A 19,062-nucleotide genomic window follows, 5' to 3' on the forward strand; every position below is an offset into this window, starting at 1 on the left:
ATGATCCTTCTACCGCGGAGCTATTGGCTTGCCGTGATGCTATGAGACTTGCTACAGAGAAGTCATTTTCTCATGTAATTATTGAGTGTAATTGTCAAAACCATTGCAACATGTGGATGCAAGGAGATGACATGTCCATAGGAGGTCAGGTCTTTAGAGAGATGCGGTCTTATCTCTCGAGTTTTCACGGATTCAAACTTGACCACACACGCAGGGACGCTAATGTGGTCGCTCACAACTGTGCTAGACATTCCCTTCTTTAGCTGTTAATCAGTGTACTTTTGATTTAATCCCTGAGTTTCTGACTGAGCCTGTTCAATCAGGCATGGCCGGCTTGAATGAATAAATTGCCAGTAGGGCGGTTCTAAAAAAAAGAGCCGTAGAGCACACGTAGAGAGACAAAAGCAGTGCATGTATCGGGGGGCATCAGACGGCTGTGGTTAGGTCGTATTCAATGCGAGCAGCGGGCTAAAGGAAAGATGTCGCACAAGGCGCCAGCCAGGGGGTACGTGCGTGCACTGTGACTGTGGCGCCTATGTATAAATGCATCTCTTGTACTGCTACTAGTTGGGTCTGGTGGAGGCTCACTAATCTGATAGCACTACTACAGTGTCGACCAGCAGTTGTGTGCAAGGAAAAGGCCCCGGGAACTCCACTGTGATGAGTCGTGATGAGCCCCTCCCCCGTGTCCCGTTGGGCCCTTTCACTCACACGTCGCGTTGCATGCAAATTACCTCTCGTTGGGGCGAGACGTGCACATGCAGGGTGACGGTGAGCATGCAGGCATCACGTACGGGCGCGAGGCAGGTGCTCGTGCGCGATGGCCCCATTGGGGGGTTTGCACATGTACTGGCGAGGCTCTGATCGTCCTGGCGCGTGCTGCATGCAGCCATGCCCCCCTGGGGCAGGGCTCCAGAGTCCAGACCACGTAAACTGTGGCGCTTCAGTAATCACACACGGACGAGCGCGCTCTCTCTCTCTCCCTCTCGTGGTCTTGTCCGCCATGGTCAAAGATCGGTGAGCGTGAAAAGACGGAAGCCCAACAACAGTCGCCACAGGGGCCTGCAGCGCCTGCACCACCAGCTAGTGGCTGTTCGCTCTCAAAATAAAAGCAAAAACTATAGGAATGGCAAGCAAGTGGGTGGCAAGCAGAGCAGGCATGCATCGACAGTGCTACGTCGAGCGCGGCCGCAGGGCACAGCGACAGTGCTACGTCGAGCGCGGTTGCGTCTCGCGAGCACCTCTGGCGCCGTCGCAGGCGCCGGCCACGGGCTGCCAGGGGCGGTGGAGCTGGGCGCGCGGCCGGCCTCCGTCGTCGTGGCCCGTGCATCGGCGAGCGGGCACGGGGTGGCTGCCTGCCCTGCCCTGCCCAGCGGCAGCGAAGTTAATTGGATTGGCGGGCGCGCGCGGCGAGACCTGGAGGAACTGCTGGACACGCGGTGGTGGGCTGGAAGGCTTTCATTTCATGCTTCGACTTTGGAGTAGCAACACGACGCGCGCCTCGGTCGGCCCGACCCCGCGGAAAAGGACGTGCGTGTGTCCCTGTGTATGTCTGCGCCGGAGCTGCCTGGTGTATGATAGTACACCGTGGCGGCAGCACGCATGGCGCCGGTGTAAAAGGCGTGCGAGCGTGCGCGCTGCTGCGCACTGAACAGAGAGGGAAGCAGCTGTGTAGCACTGTGCAAGCACGTAAATGTTGCTGCCTCTGGAAAGCTGAGCTTTACATGAACGATTTTCGTCGAATGCGTTTTTTCTAGGTGTACAATGAGCTGAAATAAGCTGTGTGATACACTCTGGTAGAGCTAAGAGCATATGCGGACCGGCCTTCGCAGACACTGACTTGTCACACCTTAAATCTTCTCTTTCACAACCGAATACATCAATAACGAAACTTTAAATCCATACAATTACATGCAACGTAATACCATACTAAATTTTCACCTGCGACTGTTCTTATTGTTCCAGCCGTGTCCATGTCCGACGGCCGACTGAGCTCCTTGAAATGGGGAATAATGTGAAAAAAGGCCATGCTTCTAGTCTATTTTTTTCTTTTTTTTTGTCATTTCATTTTTCCCTGTTGTCGTTTTTTGCTTTTTATTATCCCTTTTTTTTAATCTTTTTGTGTTTTTTTTGTCCTTATTTTTTCTGATTTTTTCATGAAAACAAGTACATCGAACCTATTAACGCGGGATCTAGTTCCAAAGATCTCGAAGCGAAAAATTCAACAATGAAACAGTTTGGGATTTAGACGCACAATTCAAGAGATAAAATGTTTTGAATAAATGAAACAACAAAAAAACTCTTAGATTACGACAAGTGGCGCACATGCAGAACGTCACTTGACAGTGGCTAAGAAGGTGAGAGTGACCCCCCCCCCCACCCCCCCCCCCATTTTTCTCTCTTCTTAAATGGTAATACAATTTCACTAATTCATTTTTGCTTAGAAAATTTATTTATTTATTTAGTTCTTTTATTTTCTTTTTCTTGTGCAATACCAATGTCACTAATTCATTGCTTCTTAGTAAACATCTTTTTTGCGAAATTCTGTAATTATATGTTTACTCTTGCATATTACCTTCAAAACACAATTTTATGTAAACTGTGTGCAAATTTCATCATTATTTTCTTTAATTGTTTTTGCTTTCTTTCTTCTTAAAGCATAATGACAATGTCACAAATCCATTCCTTCTTGAAAACACATTTTTTTTCTTTTGTGCATAAATTGTAGTAGAATGCGAAGATCTCACTATTATATGCTTATTATTTGCATATTTCAAACAATGCGATTTTGGTGCAAAATTGTAGCAAGTTTTCAAAGTTTTTTTTTCATTTTCTTTAGTGTTACATTCTTTCCAGAAAAATTCACTATTTTGATTTTGATTTTGTTTTTTATTTTATTGCTTCTGAAAGGATAATACCGATGCCATGGAATTTTCCATAAAAGACTTCATATTTTATTTAAGTTCTAGTTTTTATTTTTGGTTTCTTTTAGTTTTCATTTTCTTTTATTTTGTAAGGGTAATACCAATGTCACTAATGTGACTTTTATATTATATGCTTATTTTATGCATATTGTAATAATTCATTTTAAGTATAATGTGGAAATTTTATCATTGCTTGTGTTAGTTTTTATTTTATTTCTTCATAAAGGGTAATACCAATTCCACTTGCTCATGCCTTCTTGGAATACTTCCTTTTTGCATAAATTTCTCTCCTATATGCCTAATTTGCATATTGTTGAAATGCACAACTTTTTGTATAATGTGTGTATTTTTTTTAATTACTTAGTGCACTAACAAATTCATTCTCCATTTGAAAACTTCTTTTCTTTATTTTCTTTGTACATCAATAGGATGTTATTTGGCAGTGGCCCAAGATGTGTTGCGGGCTTCTGTTGGTTTTGTATGGAAAAAGGCTTAAGTTGTGCTATAACTGTAAAATTGACTCAAAGATGTTTTGGTTCAGTCAATTGGTTAAAAATCGACAGACCCAAATCCTAAAATCTTGCAACTGCCTGGGAGCCAGTACCTTATAATGCATCCAGTTATATGGCAAGGCGCCAAAATATTAACATGCAGTGGATTGGCAAGGTGACCGCAATCACAATCCAAATGGACCCTAACTAATACCATCTCACCCCTCGAGTCTACATCTAGGAGTTTATATACGCCGCACGTTGTGCGCCGCACAGGAACAACCCCGACAGGGTTGACTCTGAAACAATGAAATACTCACCGAAAATCGAATGTGCCCGTGCGAAGGGACGAAGCCTGCACTTCCAACTGGTAGGCGCTCGTCATTCGCAGATGAGCTTATGAGCTCTGATGTATAACAAGGGAGCGCGGGTCATAAAGACTATCAGCAACTACAGATCTAAAATCACTGTTTTGGATTTTCAAATTCAAACGTTTTCTGTTTGTTTCTTTATCGATTTTTCATTTTTCCTTTCTTCTTCCTTTTCTGAATCAAAAATTTGAAAGATTATCAGAATAAAAAAATCGGAATTTTAAAAAGTTGTTCAGATTTTCACATTTTTTATCATTTTTTCAACAGAATGTTTACATTTTCAAATTCGGGAAATAAAAAATTGTTCAGATAATTTTATAAAAGTACAAAATATTTCAAAAATATTACAATTTTTAAAAAATGCTTGGAATTTCACAAATTGTTTCCAATTTTCTAAAAGTTGTATATTTTCAAAAAATATTTGGAGGTTAATTTGTTTTTTCTGGTTTTGAGCTTGCGAGAAAGGCTTGTAGCGGTAACATTTTTTGACATTCTTAAAATGAATTAGAATCACATTTTTTTTCAGAAAACGAACAAATTTTGAAAGGACATGAATAGTTTTTGAAAAACCTGAAAAAAAATTCGAAAATGAATTTTTCAATTTAATAAAAAAAATTTAAAAACCCCAAACAATTCTTGAAAATCACGAATATGTTTTTAAAAATCCAAACAAATTTTAAATTTACGAAAAAAAATTCAAAACACAAACTTTTTTGAAATTTTGAACATTTCTTAAGAAAAATGTTGTTTTGAAATTTCTGTATATTTTTCAAAAATGGAAAAGATTTGAAATTAAAAACTTTGAAATTAAAAGGAATTTAAAAAATAAAATAGTAACAAAAACATGCAAAATTGAAATAACAAAAAAAACTATAAGAAACCAGAAAATCAGTCAAAAGGACAAAAAAATTGTCCGTGTGCGTTCTCCCGACTGTTTGAGGTAGAGAGCGTCAAATATGATTTTCGTCTAAATCCTGCCAGCAACAACGCAACGCAAGGAAAATTTCAAGTCCAGTATAACTAAAGCCTGCAATCCGGCAACTCTCCCTAATACTGCCTTAGAAAAGAAAGTTGCTTCCATTGACAAAAACGGCGAGACAATGCGCGCGACGACTTCTAGTCTCGCGTCTGACCGAGAACATGTAAACGTTGTAGGACAGGGCTCAACATGCAGATACTCAACATGAGAGCATCTACAAACTGCCCTCTTAAATCCTCTTCAAATGTTTGTAGAGGCGCCTAGTTAGTGTCCGGACAGGCCGGAAGATAAATTGATTCAACTGAATCTCTCATATCATCTCTATACATTCGAATTATCTATAAATCCTTATATTTATACTCCCCTCTTATTTAGTCTACATATTAGATTTGGTTGAAGTCAAAATTTGCAAAGTTTGACCAAATTTAGACAAAATCATATAAACATTCACCATAACAAATTTATATGATGTGAAAGTACATTCAATAATGAATATAATGGTACTGATTTGTTATTGTACAATACTATATGTTAATATTTTTGTCTCTACACTTTGTCAAAATTTACAAAGCTTGACTTTGACCAAAGCTAATACGCGGAGTAAATAAAAACAAAGGAAGTACCATATATGGGAAGAATATGAGGACCTGCGGACGTGCCCGCCAGTCCGTCACGTAGGATGTGTCCCATCCTGAACCATTTTCCCCCTCTCTTTCCACCTCCAACAATCACATACATGCGATGTGACCAAATATATCACAGAGAAAACTACCTGTGAAAAAAAAATCAGAGAGAAAATAAAAGCATGACAGCATGCATGGAGAAATAGGGACTCAAAAAAGACATGTCTGGATACCGACACGTTCATGGATATTTAAGAGGCTAAATTTGTCAAGTCTGATTGTAGATGCCCCGGGTTAGCACAAGAGCACATACAAATTGCACTGATCATGCTGACGCAAACGCTTACATGGGGCAACGGTTGAGCTATTTTGCTAGTCCCCGGCATAATCACGACACTCTCAAACGCACGAGGCACGTGGGGCAAGCGAATCCAGGTGGCGGCCCCACCGCCTAGGGCCGACGCCACGTATGCGCATGCCTTGCCAGCAGGGATCGACGTAGCTAGCTAGATAGCCTGGACCAATCGATCCATCAACTTTGCAAAGCTCCACTGATCTGCATAAGCTCAAAGAGGAAACTTGCCTTCTTCTGATTACGCAAGTCAAATCGTGCTTATCGCTCAGATGAGACTGACAGCGGCAGGAGGTTAACTCTGTCGCGTTTACATGGCCTCAACAATCTCTAATTAAGCACGTCTGCTTCTGTCGCCGTTCTAGAATGATAAAGCATCAGAGTCGTACTGCTGGATATGCCACCTTCAGTTTCCTTTTACAAGTGCCCCTCCCGTCATTTTCGATTCGAATGCATACTTAAGATTTAAGGTTTGGTAACTACTCTACTTAGTGGCGACCTGTGTTAGTAATATGGTCGTCGAACCTGTAATTGTTTGTACGAGAATGTCAAGCCCTTAATCATGGACCTGTAAATAGGTGTGCGGTAGTTTTCCACTTGTAGTGAGGAGACTTGCCAGTTGATGAAACTAGCTTTGGTAAAAGGCTTTGGGATCGGTATTAGGATAGGTTGATGGAGTTGGCAATCACATTTTGGGTAGGCAGGTAGCTTTCACCAGAGAATGGCCAGATGCAATTAACTCCAGCGCCACCTAAGCCTTGAGAAAGTTACAAGGATAAACTCATCTCATGACACTACGTACACCGCTGCACACACGTGCCAGAAGCATGAGTAAGCTCTCGTTACAATATCTTGGAAGACTAATTAGGCGGCGTTTAACTCACAGTTAGCAGTACATTACAGTATCAGCTTTCCTTGAGCTCCAGTATCATCAAGGTGAAAAAGAACGTGCCAGGTGCTACCCTTGAGGCTTGAGCGCCGTCACCGTCAGTGTGTTCCGGTTGATTGAGCCGTACGTACAAGCTAGCTAGGCGTGTCATCGGCGTACGTCGGTGGTCACCATTCAACGGTCGCGGTTGTTTCTTATTCAGGGGCAAATACATCACGGACGTTTCCGTTTAATTTCTGATAGCTAGGCAGCGGGCTAGACGTCGCATGGGTGGTGGAGTTCAGCTCCCATGAAGGCGAAGCCCCACGCATGCGTCCATTGTAACGCACGCACCCAGAGCTCCATGCGCGGCTCTTTTTACCCCAGAAACCGCACGGGTTGCCAGCCCACCCTATGCCTTAGGGCAAAAGAACGCCACGCCAGCTCGTCGGTGCAACGCCCTCTCCTGTAGCTGCCAGTACTCTCTAGAGCCGAGACAGATCAACCCACCACGCGACGGCCGAACACGATCGCGCTCTATAAAAGGGCAGGTGCATGCGCGACATGCTGTACAACCGGCAGGGTCACAAGCAGATAGCTTAAGGTCGGCTCAGGGTCAAATTCAGTAGCTGGCTACATATCTATTTACAAGTAGTTGTAGTTTGCCGGTGGCATGGCGAGCATGCGGCCGCCGCAGCCGCAGGCCATCGCCAAGGTCTCCATCTCGGCGCTGGTGATCTCCCTGCCCATCATCTACATGTCGCTGCTGCGCGTGCCGCCGTCCGCGCTCGCAAGGGATTCCACCTTCTGGTTCCTCATGTCCCACTCTATCATCGCCATCATCGCCGCCGACTCCGGCGTGCTCTTCTTCAGCCCCGCCTCCCACCACCAGTACGACCACGACCACGACAACCTCCCCGACGTCGTCGTTCGCTGTGATCAGCCGGTGGCGACCGTCCAAGGGGACTACTGTGACGCGACGTCGGTGCTGCTGATGGCACCCCACGAGCCAACGGCACCGGTCGATATATCCACTAGTGTCGTCGCAGGAGGCGGTGACCAGCCGTCATGGACTGGCACGGAGGAGGAGGGGCATGCGCTGGCTTTGACCAAAGGTGAAGGTGCCGCGAGCACGCCGAAAACTGACACGGACCATACGTCGGTTCTTGATAAGCGTGACGAAGAAGAAGAAGAAGCGCCCGAACCAGCTAGCACCAACAAGAGCGATGCAACGATGGCGGAAGGCGATCAGTGGGCAACACCACAAGCTCATATTACAGTAACACCTGATGATCAAGATGAGGACTCCGTCGAAAAGATGAAGCTCCGGTGCTCGGCTACAGAGGAGACCGACAAGGTGCCGCCATCAGAGGAGGAGCGCGAGTATTGGCAGCTGAGCGACGAGGAGCTCAACCGGAAGGTTGAGGAGTTCATCACGCGGTTCAACCGAGACATGCTCGAGCAGGAAGCAGCAGTCTGCTGATCGACTATACACTAGCGACTTGATTACCTACCTGTAGCCAGATATACTTAAGGAGTACTAGTAGTGTATCACTATCCATGTACGTATATATGATCGATGCTTTGTACAAATTTTATGGATATATATGGTATTCTTTATTTACCGGAAGACCGAAAGCGACACATGTACAAAGTTTTGCACTTTAGCTATACACATGTAAGCCTGAGATTCTTGCGTTTCTCTTTTGGACTGTTCTATGAGCTGGTTTGGGCATTTTTTTTACCACTTTAGCTATACATCAGGCGACTGAGTTTTTCATTTTAGGTCAGTCGAATTTGTTGCTGTTGATTTAATGTGCTTTAGGATACGTGTGTAAGAAGTTTCCATGGATTTGACTGACGCTGTTGTTTATTCAGTCGATTTCCTGCCTTTTCTTGCTCGGTGCATGCTGCAGCCCGCATTCATGCATGTCTCCACTTCGTGACTGTTGCACCCACATGGGTGGATGAAATGCATGCCATTTTTTTGTGCGTGCATGCCTTTTTTGCTTGTTCTTGCTTCTGTTTTTCTTTTTTGCACGTGTTTGCTTTTGTGTGTGTGTGTGTGTGTTTTGTTGAGTTTTTTTTTTCTTTATGTGTATTTTTGGATGTTGAGTGTGTGTAAATGTATGCATGCAAGTATTACATGTATACATTGTATTAGAGTATGGTACATATTATAAAAAGTGCAATTTTTGTACTAATTGTAAGGAAATTTTTGCTTTAAGTTTTATGTCACTTTATTTCTTATTTAAGGGTAATACCAATGACACTAATTCATTCATGCTTTAAAACTTATTTTTTATGTGAATTCTACTATTATATGTTTTTTCCTGCATATATATAAAACGTGCAATTTATGTGTAAATTGTGTGCAAATTTGAGCATGATTTATTTTTCATTCCTTTTCTTCTTAGAGGTTGATACCAATGTCTCTACTTCATTCTTTTTTAGAAAACGTTTTTTTTGTGTGTTTTAAGTAAGTAGACATGCAAGTACTATACAACATGTGTGGAAATTATAGTAGAGTGTGAAATTGCAATATTATATGTTATTTTTTTGTATATTACTAAAAGTGCAATTTCAGTGCAAACTTGTGTGCAATTTTTTTTCTTTTTTTTCTTAAAGGGGTTCGTTATTCCCTAGAAAACTTCATTGTTTTGATTGTGTTTTACTTTTTTTTTAATTTTATTTCTTCTTGAAGGGTTTCATTCTTCCACAGAAAACTTCATTATTTTGTTTTTTATTCCATTTTCTTTTTTTAAGTGCAATACCGATATCATTCCACTATTATATGTTCATTCTTGCATATTATAAAAAATGCAATTTATGTATAAACTGCGTGCAAATTTTGTTCTTTTTAATTTTCTTCTTCTTAAAAGGAAATACTAATGCCACTAATTCATTGTTTCTTAAACAACTTCTTTTTTTATTTTTCTGTGTGTAAGTATAAATGCAAGCACTATACAATATGTGTGTAAATTATCCTCTGCTCCTAAATATAAGTCTTCTTAGAGATTCCAATATGAAGTACATACAGATGTATATAGACATATTTTGGAGTGTAGATCTACTCATTTTGCTCCATATATACTCCATATTGAAATCTCTTAAAAGACTTATATTTAGGAACGGAGCGAGTGTTAGATTGTAAAAATTGCACTATTATATGTTTATTCTTTGTGTATTACCAAAAGTGTGATTCGAATATAATGTTGTGTGCAAGTTTTTTTCACTTTCTTTATTCTTAATGGACAATACCAGTGCTACTAATATATCATTGCTTAGAAAAATTCATTATATTTTTTTTTAATTTTTATATCATATATAATTTCTGAAAACTTATAAAAACGTGTTGTGTGCACTTATGTGTAATGCATGTACTCATCTCTATCCAGCTGAAAAGTTCAAATGCTGGGTGAGAAATAGTTATTCTTCCCCCCCCCCCCCTCTATTTTACCATCAATGCCCCGTAATTTCACGTTCTGTAAGTTTTGTATTATTTCCGACATAAAAAGAGACCATAAGAAAATATATAATCGTTGTAAAAAATATTTTACGTTATGTAAAATTACAAACGTAAAAACATAGTGTAAAATACACATAAACTGCAAATTTTCTTCTCTTATGATCTATATTTTTATTTTCTTATGCCAAATTTTACGTACTGAATCAATAGGAATGTAACTATTTGAATTGCAAACGTAATTTAATTATGAAATGATCGTAAAATTACCTCAGTTGAAGAATAACTTATTCTGCACCCTGGATGATGAATAGTAACACTACTATTATATGACTATTGTTTGCATACTATAAAAGTGTGATTTTAGTGCAAAGTTGTGTGCAAGCTATTTAAACTTGTTTCATTATCTTTATTCTTAATTGGTAATACCAACGGAACTATTCATTGTTCCTTATACAACTTTATTGTTTTGATTTAGATCTAGCTATTGTTTCGTTTTCTTTCTTCTTTGAGTGTAGTACCAATGCCACTTATTCATTCCTTCTTAGGAAACTCTTTTTTGCGAAAACTCCACTACTATTATATATTTATTCCACATTTAAAAAAATTATGTATATGTTGTGAGATTTTTGTCATTGTTTGTTTTAAAAAATCATTTTCTTTTTGTCTTAAAGGGTAATTCAATGCCACCAATTCATTCCTACTTAGAAAACTTCATTAAATTTTGTTTTAGTTTTTATTTTATTTTCTTCTTAAAGGGTAATACCAATGCTACTAGTTCATTTTTTCCTATAAAACTTCGTTGTTTTCATTTTGTTTTAGTTATTATTTTATTTCTTCTTCTTTAAGAGTAATATCATTCGCACTAATTCTTTCCTTCTTGGGAAATTCTTTTTTGTGAAAATTCCACTATCGCATGCTTATTCTTGAGAATCACATTTATTGTGTATATTGTATGCAAATTTTGTTATTGTTTGGTTTGTTTATTTTATAATTTATTTATTTTAAAGGGTAATACCAATGTTACTAATTCATTGTTTCTTAGAAAACTTCATTATTTTAATTTTTTTAGTTTTTATTTTATTTTCTTTCTTCTTAAAGGGTAATACCAATACCGCTCACTTGATCTTACCCCCTCACTGCATCCAGTCACCTATGATACAAGGATGACAAGGAGGGCACATTGGCTAGTTGCTCCCCATGATCTCCTTCTTGCGATGGCAACCATGTAGGAGGTGGTGCGGCAACCACCCGATCTGCTTCGCACTGTAGCCACCTACAGTCAGAGGTGGAGTAGGCGTGTTGGCCGCCGCTCCATTGCTCCCCTTCACATAACGCGACAATTACTAGTCGGAGGAGGATGTCGCGCGTGATGGCAATCAATAGGAGTTCCGAAAAAACAATCAGACAAAAACAAGAAAACCCCCAAAAAAACCGACGCTTGTGCTACGCTTCATCTTAGCCACGCAGTCGCCCCTTTGTATTACATGGGTTATCCTTCACATTGAGTGGAGAATAGCATTTTCCACAATCAACGACATAGACACACTAGATTGTGGTGGGCTCTTTTGAGGGAAGGCTGTGGTAGGCTCTTTGCTAACTTGTTTCTTCAACCAAATGGACATTTGGCCCAACATGGTAAGGGTGGAGTTTTGGCACCTATGTTGAATGTTGAGATACCAGGTGGCAGGTCCAATTTTTTCAACAAAGGGTTGATTTTATTGACTCCAAATAAAGCATCATGCGGATACAACACAATGAATACACACCCTGCATATGCATAGCTAGGACACACACAACCAACACAATCACATACACATATTAAATAAACATGCCGGTAAATAGCAAAGTCATAAAAGACCATAGTCATGCCTAAGCAAGGGCAAAAAACTTGGAAGCAATCAAAATACCTAAATTGATATATTGACCTCAAACCCTGATATACTGATATATGCAATCATACCTACATTGAGCTTACCTCCATCGGCTAGCTGGAGGGACAAGACCACAAAGAACATAGCTGGCTCCGAAGCATGACTTATAGTCTTATATACATGCAAATGACGCCATCCGGAGCGACACCGAGAAAGGTAAGCTCCGTCTGGCCCCATCTCTAAGAAATTATTAACGAACAAATTTCAACGACGTGAGCAAAGCCAGTCCTTTGATGAAACCGATCTGCACATACTCATGCTTATTCCTGCTTGCGCTAGGGACAAGAAAGCAACCAAAAACACCGAAAGCAGACGTTTCTCACGAGGTCGCAGCAAAGTGTGCCATGCATTCGGACCCTACATATACGCCCCCAGTCGACCGAGAAAATACCAACGCAAACACACGCCATAAGCCCATAACCTTAACCAGACCCTGATTAACTAGCTCATCAAAGGCAATGGCGACCGTGAAGCTTCTCAACTGCTTCGTCAGCCCGTTCGGGAACAGGGTGAAGATCGCGCTGGCGAAGAAGGGCGTGGAGTACGAGGAGACGGCCGAGAACATGGTCGCCAAGGGCCCGCTGCTGCTGTCGTCCAACCCCGTCCACGCCAAGGTCCCCGTCCTCCTCGTCGACGGCAAGCCCGTCTGCGAGTCCCTCGTCATCCTCGAGTTCATCGACGAGGCCTTCGCCGGCACCGGCGCGCAGCTCCTCCCCGCCGACGCCTACGCGCGCGCCAACGCCCGCTTCTGGGCCGCCTACGTGGACACCAAGGTAGAGTCTACATCCACTGATTCAGCTGCTTACGAAGCTGCTCGTAAGCCATAACTCGCGTGTGCGTGCAGATGCCGGAGTGCGCCGGGAAGATCTGGAAGGTGCCGAAGGGCGCGCCGGCGGTGGAGGAGGGGAAGAAGGAGATGGTGGGCGTGTTCAAGACCCTGGAGGGTGAGCTGGGCGAGAAGCCCTACTTCGGCGGCGACGCGCTCGGGTACGCGGACGTGGCGCTGGTGACCTTCGTCCCCTGGTTCCTGACGTACGAGCGGCTCGCCGGGTTCAGCATCGCGGAGGAGTGCCCGACGCTGACCGCCTGGGCGGCGCGGTGCGCCAAGGAGAACGAGTGCGTGGCCAAGTCGCTGCCGGACGCCGAGGCCGTGTTCCAGTTCGTGGGCGGCATGAGGAAGCACTTTGGCCTCGAGTAGCTTTGCTCGACCCGCCAGCTGCGTACGTCGGTATGATGCGTACAATAAGCTAGCCGGCTAGCCGGCCGGCAATGGGCAATCTGAATCAGCACTTGCACGTCTGTGCAATCGTGCGTCTCCTTGTCAGACTGCACTGTTGTTTCCTCCGTCTCACTCGTTTGTGCCTTTTATCTTTATTATTATTATTTGGGTACTGCTGGCTCCGTGCTTTGTGCTCGGCCGGCGATCGATTTCTAGTTTCTCACTTTCTCAGTAGCGTCGTTCATGGACCGTACCCCCTGTAATCTGTGTACCGGGTCAAGGAATAAAAAACTGGCACGACACATGTCTGTTTTGTTCTGTTGCCATCCAATCGTTCCACTGTTCCAGCGTGTGTGCGTTTGTTTGCGGCGAAATCAATCAAGCTCCTTCCGAGGCTGCCGAAGAAATGCCATCAATCGGCGGACAGAGGATAAACTTGCTTGCATGCAAGAACTTTGTACCATTGCGTGAATTCTGAATTGCATTTCTTCTGCTATGGCTTTTGGCATCGTATTTTAAATAGTTGACAAGAGGGACAACGATTGAGGTACCTATATGCGGAGGTGTGTTTCCAGCAAATCTCACGGGATTCGGTCCGTGGTTGTCTTTGATGGATCTGCTCGGATCTGATCTTCGTTCGTCTATATTCGTGTGTTTTTAGGTTGGATCTTTCTGATCTACGCTTTATATTTATCGGTGGTGGTTGCTGTTCTGGTGCGCTGGTCCTATGATGTCTTAGCACGATGACTTTCCGACTGTGTACTACAATAAATTTTCTTGGCTCCAGCGAGGAAGGGGTGATGATGGCGGCACGCCTTTGACTTGTAGTTGCCGGTAGGTGGTCTACGGATCTGGATGTAATTTTTATTACTTCTGGTGTTCGTTATACTGTCATGATTGATGATGAATAGATTGAAAGTTTTTTTTCTTCCAAAAAATGCATTAGTGTGTGTAGATGCGGGCCCGCGATGCGTAATGTGGCTCATATTGGCCCAGAAAACGGTTTTACTAGCCGCAAGTTTTTCTTTTTGTGTAACGATGAAGAATCAACTTGTGAGACCTTCAGAACTTGCTTTGAGATTCGTTATAACTGTCCACGTATAGATTGACAAATAATTTTTGTTGTGCAATACAGAGAATGGAGATGAAATGCAACCGTTGCATGCCAGGTTTGTACCAGCTTAGAGAGAGAGAGAGAGAGAGAGAGAGAGAGTGGTCGAGTGGAGAAAAGACGGCCGCATGATTTCTCTCTTCCATAAAAAGGACTTCTATTTTATTTCATTGTGACATTGGGAATGGTTGGTAACTCTTGAACCAAATTTCTAGTGTTGAAACTTTTTATATGTTTGAATTCAGGGCGATCAAAACTTTAGAAGAAAGACCTATCTTGGATACATTTTGACTTGCTTGAATTTTACTGTTTCAACCATATTTCAATTTCAGTTTATTTCGCACTTCAAAATCCGTTCACAATTTTTTTAGTTACCCAGTTTCAAAAAACAGACTTCACTCATTTTCAAGCACTGATTTCAGCCTATTCATAAAATTAATTTCACTCATTTCAAAACAGATCTCACTCATTTTAAAACACTTGGTTCACTCATTTGAAAACTGATTTCACCCAATTTTAAAAATCCGTTCACTCAATTAAAAAATGATTTCACTCGTTAAAGAAACATATCTCACTCATTAAAAAAATGAATTTCACTAATTTCAAAAAGTATATTTCACTCATTTCAAAGAACTGATCTCACTCAATTCAAAAAGTAATTTTACTCAATTAAAAAAATAATGATTTCACTCATTTTAAAATGATGATGAATAGATTGGAAGTTTTTTTTCTTCCAAAAAATAATGATTTCACTCATTTGAAAAACTAATTTCATTCAATTAAACAAACCACTCATTAGAAATACTATTTCATTTATTTTGAAAGATCGATTTCACTCAATTCAAAACAAATGATTTCAGTGAATTAATCATAATAATAATTTCACTCATTTTGGAAAACAGATTCCACCCATTTCAAATAAAATAATTCGCTCATTGTTATTTTTTGCTCATCTCGAAAAACTAATTTCTCATCTTAAAAAACATATTTCACTCATTGGTCTTGTTCTAAGCAGTTTCACACACTGAGATAGATTGAGTGAAATAAATGGATCGAAACTTTGAAATTTAAACGTGCTTGAAATGTATCCAACGTGGAATAAAAGTATTGTTATAAAGGTCTTGGTGCCAGGATTTCAAATATATGATAGGTTTCGAAAATAAAATTATGGTTTAAAATATATGGATGATTTGAATTAACAAATGTGGAATAAAGGATGATATTGTTGGGTGAAATGATGGGGGACCTACACTGATTTGACATAATCATTCACAATGGATCGAGATACATGCATATAAATTTGGATGTATTGGAGTGCACAGATCTCAACAAATGTGTGTGGTGGATTTTTCACCGTTGCATATCAGCACCGCTAGAACCCCCTTACCGTGTCAGCTCATTGCTCGCAATCAATTGCATGATTTAACTTGTTGGCTACGGTGTCCGTTCCTGGTCACTAGAACAAGTTCTTTTCATCTTTTGTTCTGAGTTGATTAAAGATTTCACAAAACTATTATCGCTTAGCTTTCGATTTTTGGAAACATATTGGCAGATTTTTTTAGATGTTTCAAACAAGTGATTTTACATGTTTATCCTTCCCGTCTTTCCCCCCATAGAGGAGTTTGACCCTTCAACTTTTGCATTCATCCTTTGTACTTCTTCTTGCAATTGGAGAGGCAAAATTGTAACTTCGAAAACTTGCTTAATTTAAATTCCTGCTTTGGGTAGAGTTTCCAGCCCTACGAAAACTAACAGAGTCATCCCAACTCTTAGATCAAAGAAAGTAACGGGGTAGAAAACTAAGTGGAAAACATTGTGAAGAGTGGACTAGATTATCCCTTTCTATGATAGGTCAAAAATATCCATTTCTTTGTAGAATGGTAGCTACATTGAGAAATATGGTGCATGCCACACACTCACCGGTCTGAGACTGTTGATGGATAGCCTCATTGCCGCTTGGACCAGGGCCAAAAACATTCGGAACCAAGACAAGCTATGGGTGGATTGTTAGGAGGGTGGTTGTACCTCCAGCCCACCAAGTTTGGCACATGCATGTCTCATAAAGGCAGAATAGCCTTTCAACAGACGATGTTCCCGTCGATAGCTAGACGCATGTGATGACTTTGTCAAACTCAATATCTGATGACTCAGTCTATCAAAGGTGTTCATAGGGGGTAGGGTGTGTGTGTTGTGCATTCATAGGGGTGAGTGCATCTGTGCGTGTGCGTCTACGTGAATATGAGCATATGTGTTTGTACTATTTTTTTGAAAAAACTTTCGGAACCACTCACAACTGCATCCATCAAGACTCACATGGCGTGGTCGAGAGAACGGTGTCACATTACGATTACCACAAAACCATTACAAGTTGCGTGCCTAGGATTGGGCTACGCTCTAGACCAACATTAGTGCTACAGTGGTAAACACAGTCTTCTCTGATGAACAATGATGAATAATGCTAGCATCAGTGAAGGAGTGAGCCATCAAGGGCATTTTTGGTTGACTACATAACACCTAGCCAGGTTGTGGGAGAGCAAATTTGTCTCATTTGGATACTTGCGCGGTCGGCTGGGCCTGCATTGCACGTTTTGAAGGCAACACATAGCCTGGCCCTAGAGGAATGACCAAACTGACTGTTTCCAACAAGCCATGACCGAGCGAGCGCAAGGAGAGCACGTAGTTGCACCTGCGGGGAGGAGCAGGAGACATCGCGTTGTTTCCTGAAGGTGCGCCGCAAATCCTTTCACCCCTTTCTCACTATTACTCTCTTCCACGGGCAATGCGACGAGGATCGGCAGAGCAAAGATCTGGATGGAGAACATCAACGACGGGAAATATAGACTTCAATTGAGGGTTTGATAGGTTTTTTTGGGTGTCCAATTAGGATTCAATTTAGGGTTCTATTTAGTGTTAGATTTTGGGGAAGATCAGTTTCATTTAGGGTAGAGGGAGATCCGTGGGATTTTTGTGTACATAAAATTGATTTGGTGGTATATCGGTATGATTTGTGGGTAGATTAGTATGGCTTAGGGTAGATCAGTGTATTTTGGTGATAAATTAGTGTGATCTTCATTGTTGTGCAATCCATGTATTTAGGTGATCGTTGGTACAAGGGTTGATCTTACACATTGTAGTTCTAATCCTTCTACCATCTCCCCCTTCTACATGACATCATGAAGTGAAGATCGTCACCATTATAGTTCGAGTCCAGGTGTAATATGCTTATGTTCTTCATTGGAGTGTTCTCAGAAAGTTAGTCCTCGACAATGCTGCTCAAAGAAGCTGCTCCAAGGGCAAGGAGGTAGCAGAAGGCAGCGCCTCCAAGAGGGGTTGGGGGACGACGACGTCCAACCCACTACCGTAAGGTGCTCTCAGCACATGGGGTGGATTTACTTTCCATCCCTAATGCCTTTCCTGAGCACCCCGGCCCCTCCCACGGGAGACCGCTCTTTAGATGAACACCGCATGCAACTCGAAGGTCAGGCTCCGAAATGTTAACGTGAGGATTGTCATGGATCAAAGGTGGCCATTGCTCACCACATGCAGATTGGCTACTTTGTCACATTCAATTGTTCCTATGCAGATGTGGTGATCAAGTGCGGCCAACATGACCCAACTCTTTCCATGGTCGAGGAGTGAGGGATTTGTAGTCGATCTTCGTTAGTGTGTGGGTTTTGAACTTTGTAATCGGTATTGCTTAATGTGTACGGCCGTCTAAGACACCATTATGCCTATGCTACTTCGGTAAGTAGTATGAATGTGATTTAGTTTTGTTGCCTATGCCCATGCATATGACTATGTGTCAGGTGACCTCACTATTCGAAAAGGCAGTTACAACACCACATGTCTTGCACGTAATCAAGCAGCAACCCCGTCACATCCAAAGAGCACACTCACAACCATTCGGAGGCTTTGTGGGCTATTAAAAGAAGTGTAGAACATGATGTGAAGGTTGTATTAGCTTGACGAGACTCTATCGGGCCACAAATACAATGATGCCAAAATCGATGTGAGAAACCAACCACATCCACAAAGACTTTCATTGTGTGGTGAACTGGCGGCTGGCTATGCCCCTACTCATGACCAGTGGCAAGACCGGGGGACAGCAGGGCCTGACCCCCTCTAAGATTAGGAATTTAGTGCTAATTTACCATGAACAGTGGCAGCATTAGTAATTACTTGTTGCTAAAAATCTGTTTTGCAGTACTTTGGCCTTCCCCAACCTATTTGAGCAGCACTTGGCCCGCTATACATATTTGAGAGAAGTGCATATTTCAACCCCGAACTTTTACCCTAGTCTAATTTACAACCCCGAACTTCAATACCGTCTAAATTACAACCCCCAAGTCTCAAAACCGGTCAGGATTCAACCCTCCCCTCCCTGTTGACCGGTTTTGACCTGGGGTGACCAGTTTTGACTAGTCAACGGGTCCAATCAGCATGCCACATTAGATTTTTTTTCAAAATTTCAAGAAAAAGTAAATAAAAATATGTAAGATCAGGAGAAAATATTTAAAAATCAAAATTCTGAAAAAATTGTTTGCGAAAAAAGCTAGGGAAAATAAAAAAATATTTTTTTATTTTTTCTAGAAATAATTTTTTCGGTAATTTGAGTTTTTGGGTCTTTTCTGGCAATTATTGTTCTTTTGGAAATTCATTTTTTTTTATTTTCCCTGTTTTTCGGAAATTTGATTTCTTATTTTTTTTCCTGGATTTTCTTTGAT

At 41.7% G+C, this 19,062-nt stretch overlaps 2 protein-coding genes across 2 annotated transcripts; both read left to right on the plus strand.

The window, feature by feature from the left end:
* Window positions 1-7,197: 7,197 nt before the first annotated feature.
* LOC125556644 lies at window positions 7,198-8,228 on the plus strand. The gene has a single exon (XM_048719332.1). It carries the CDS (start codon window positions 7,282-7,284, stop codon window positions 8,089-8,091), a length of 810 nt encoding a protein of 269 aa, XP_048575289.1. The 5' UTR covers window positions 7,198-7,281; the 3' UTR covers window positions 8,092-8,228.
* A 4,152-nt stretch (window positions 8,229-12,380) lies between these two features.
* LOC125556645 (probable glutathione S-transferase GSTU1) lies at window positions 12,381-13,523 on the plus strand. The gene is made up of 2 exons (XM_048719333.1): window positions 12,381-12,781; window positions 12,853-13,523. Exons 1-2 carry the CDS (start codon window positions 12,467-12,469, stop codon window positions 13,204-13,206), a joined length of 669 nt encoding a protein of 222 aa, XP_048575290.1. The 5' UTR covers window positions 12,381-12,466; the 3' UTR covers window positions 13,207-13,523.
* Window positions 13,524-19,062: the final 5,539 nt, after the last annotated feature.

This window comes from Triticum urartu, chromosome 5 (genome assembly GCF_003073215.2).
Source record: "Triticum urartu cultivar G1812 chromosome 5, Tu2.1, whole genome shotgun sequence".
NCBI classification, from domain to species: domain Eukaryota; kingdom Viridiplantae; phylum Streptophyta; class Magnoliopsida; order Poales; family Poaceae; genus Triticum; species Triticum urartu.

Bases quoted from the DNA above. Each gene is read 5' to 3' on its own strand.
- LOC125556645 (XM_048719333.1), top strand. From the start codon at position 12,467: ATGGCGACCGTGAAGCTTCTCAACTGCTTCGTCAGCCCGTTCGGGAAC. The intron at 12,782-12,852 runs GTAGAGTCTACA...GTGTGCGTGCAG, and splicing joins CCGCCTACGTGGACACCAAG to ATGCCGGAGTGCGCCGGGAA.
- LOC125556644 (XM_048719332.1), top strand. From the start codon at position 7,282: ATGGCGAGCATGCGGCCGCCGCAGCCGCAGGCCATCGCCAAGGTCTCC.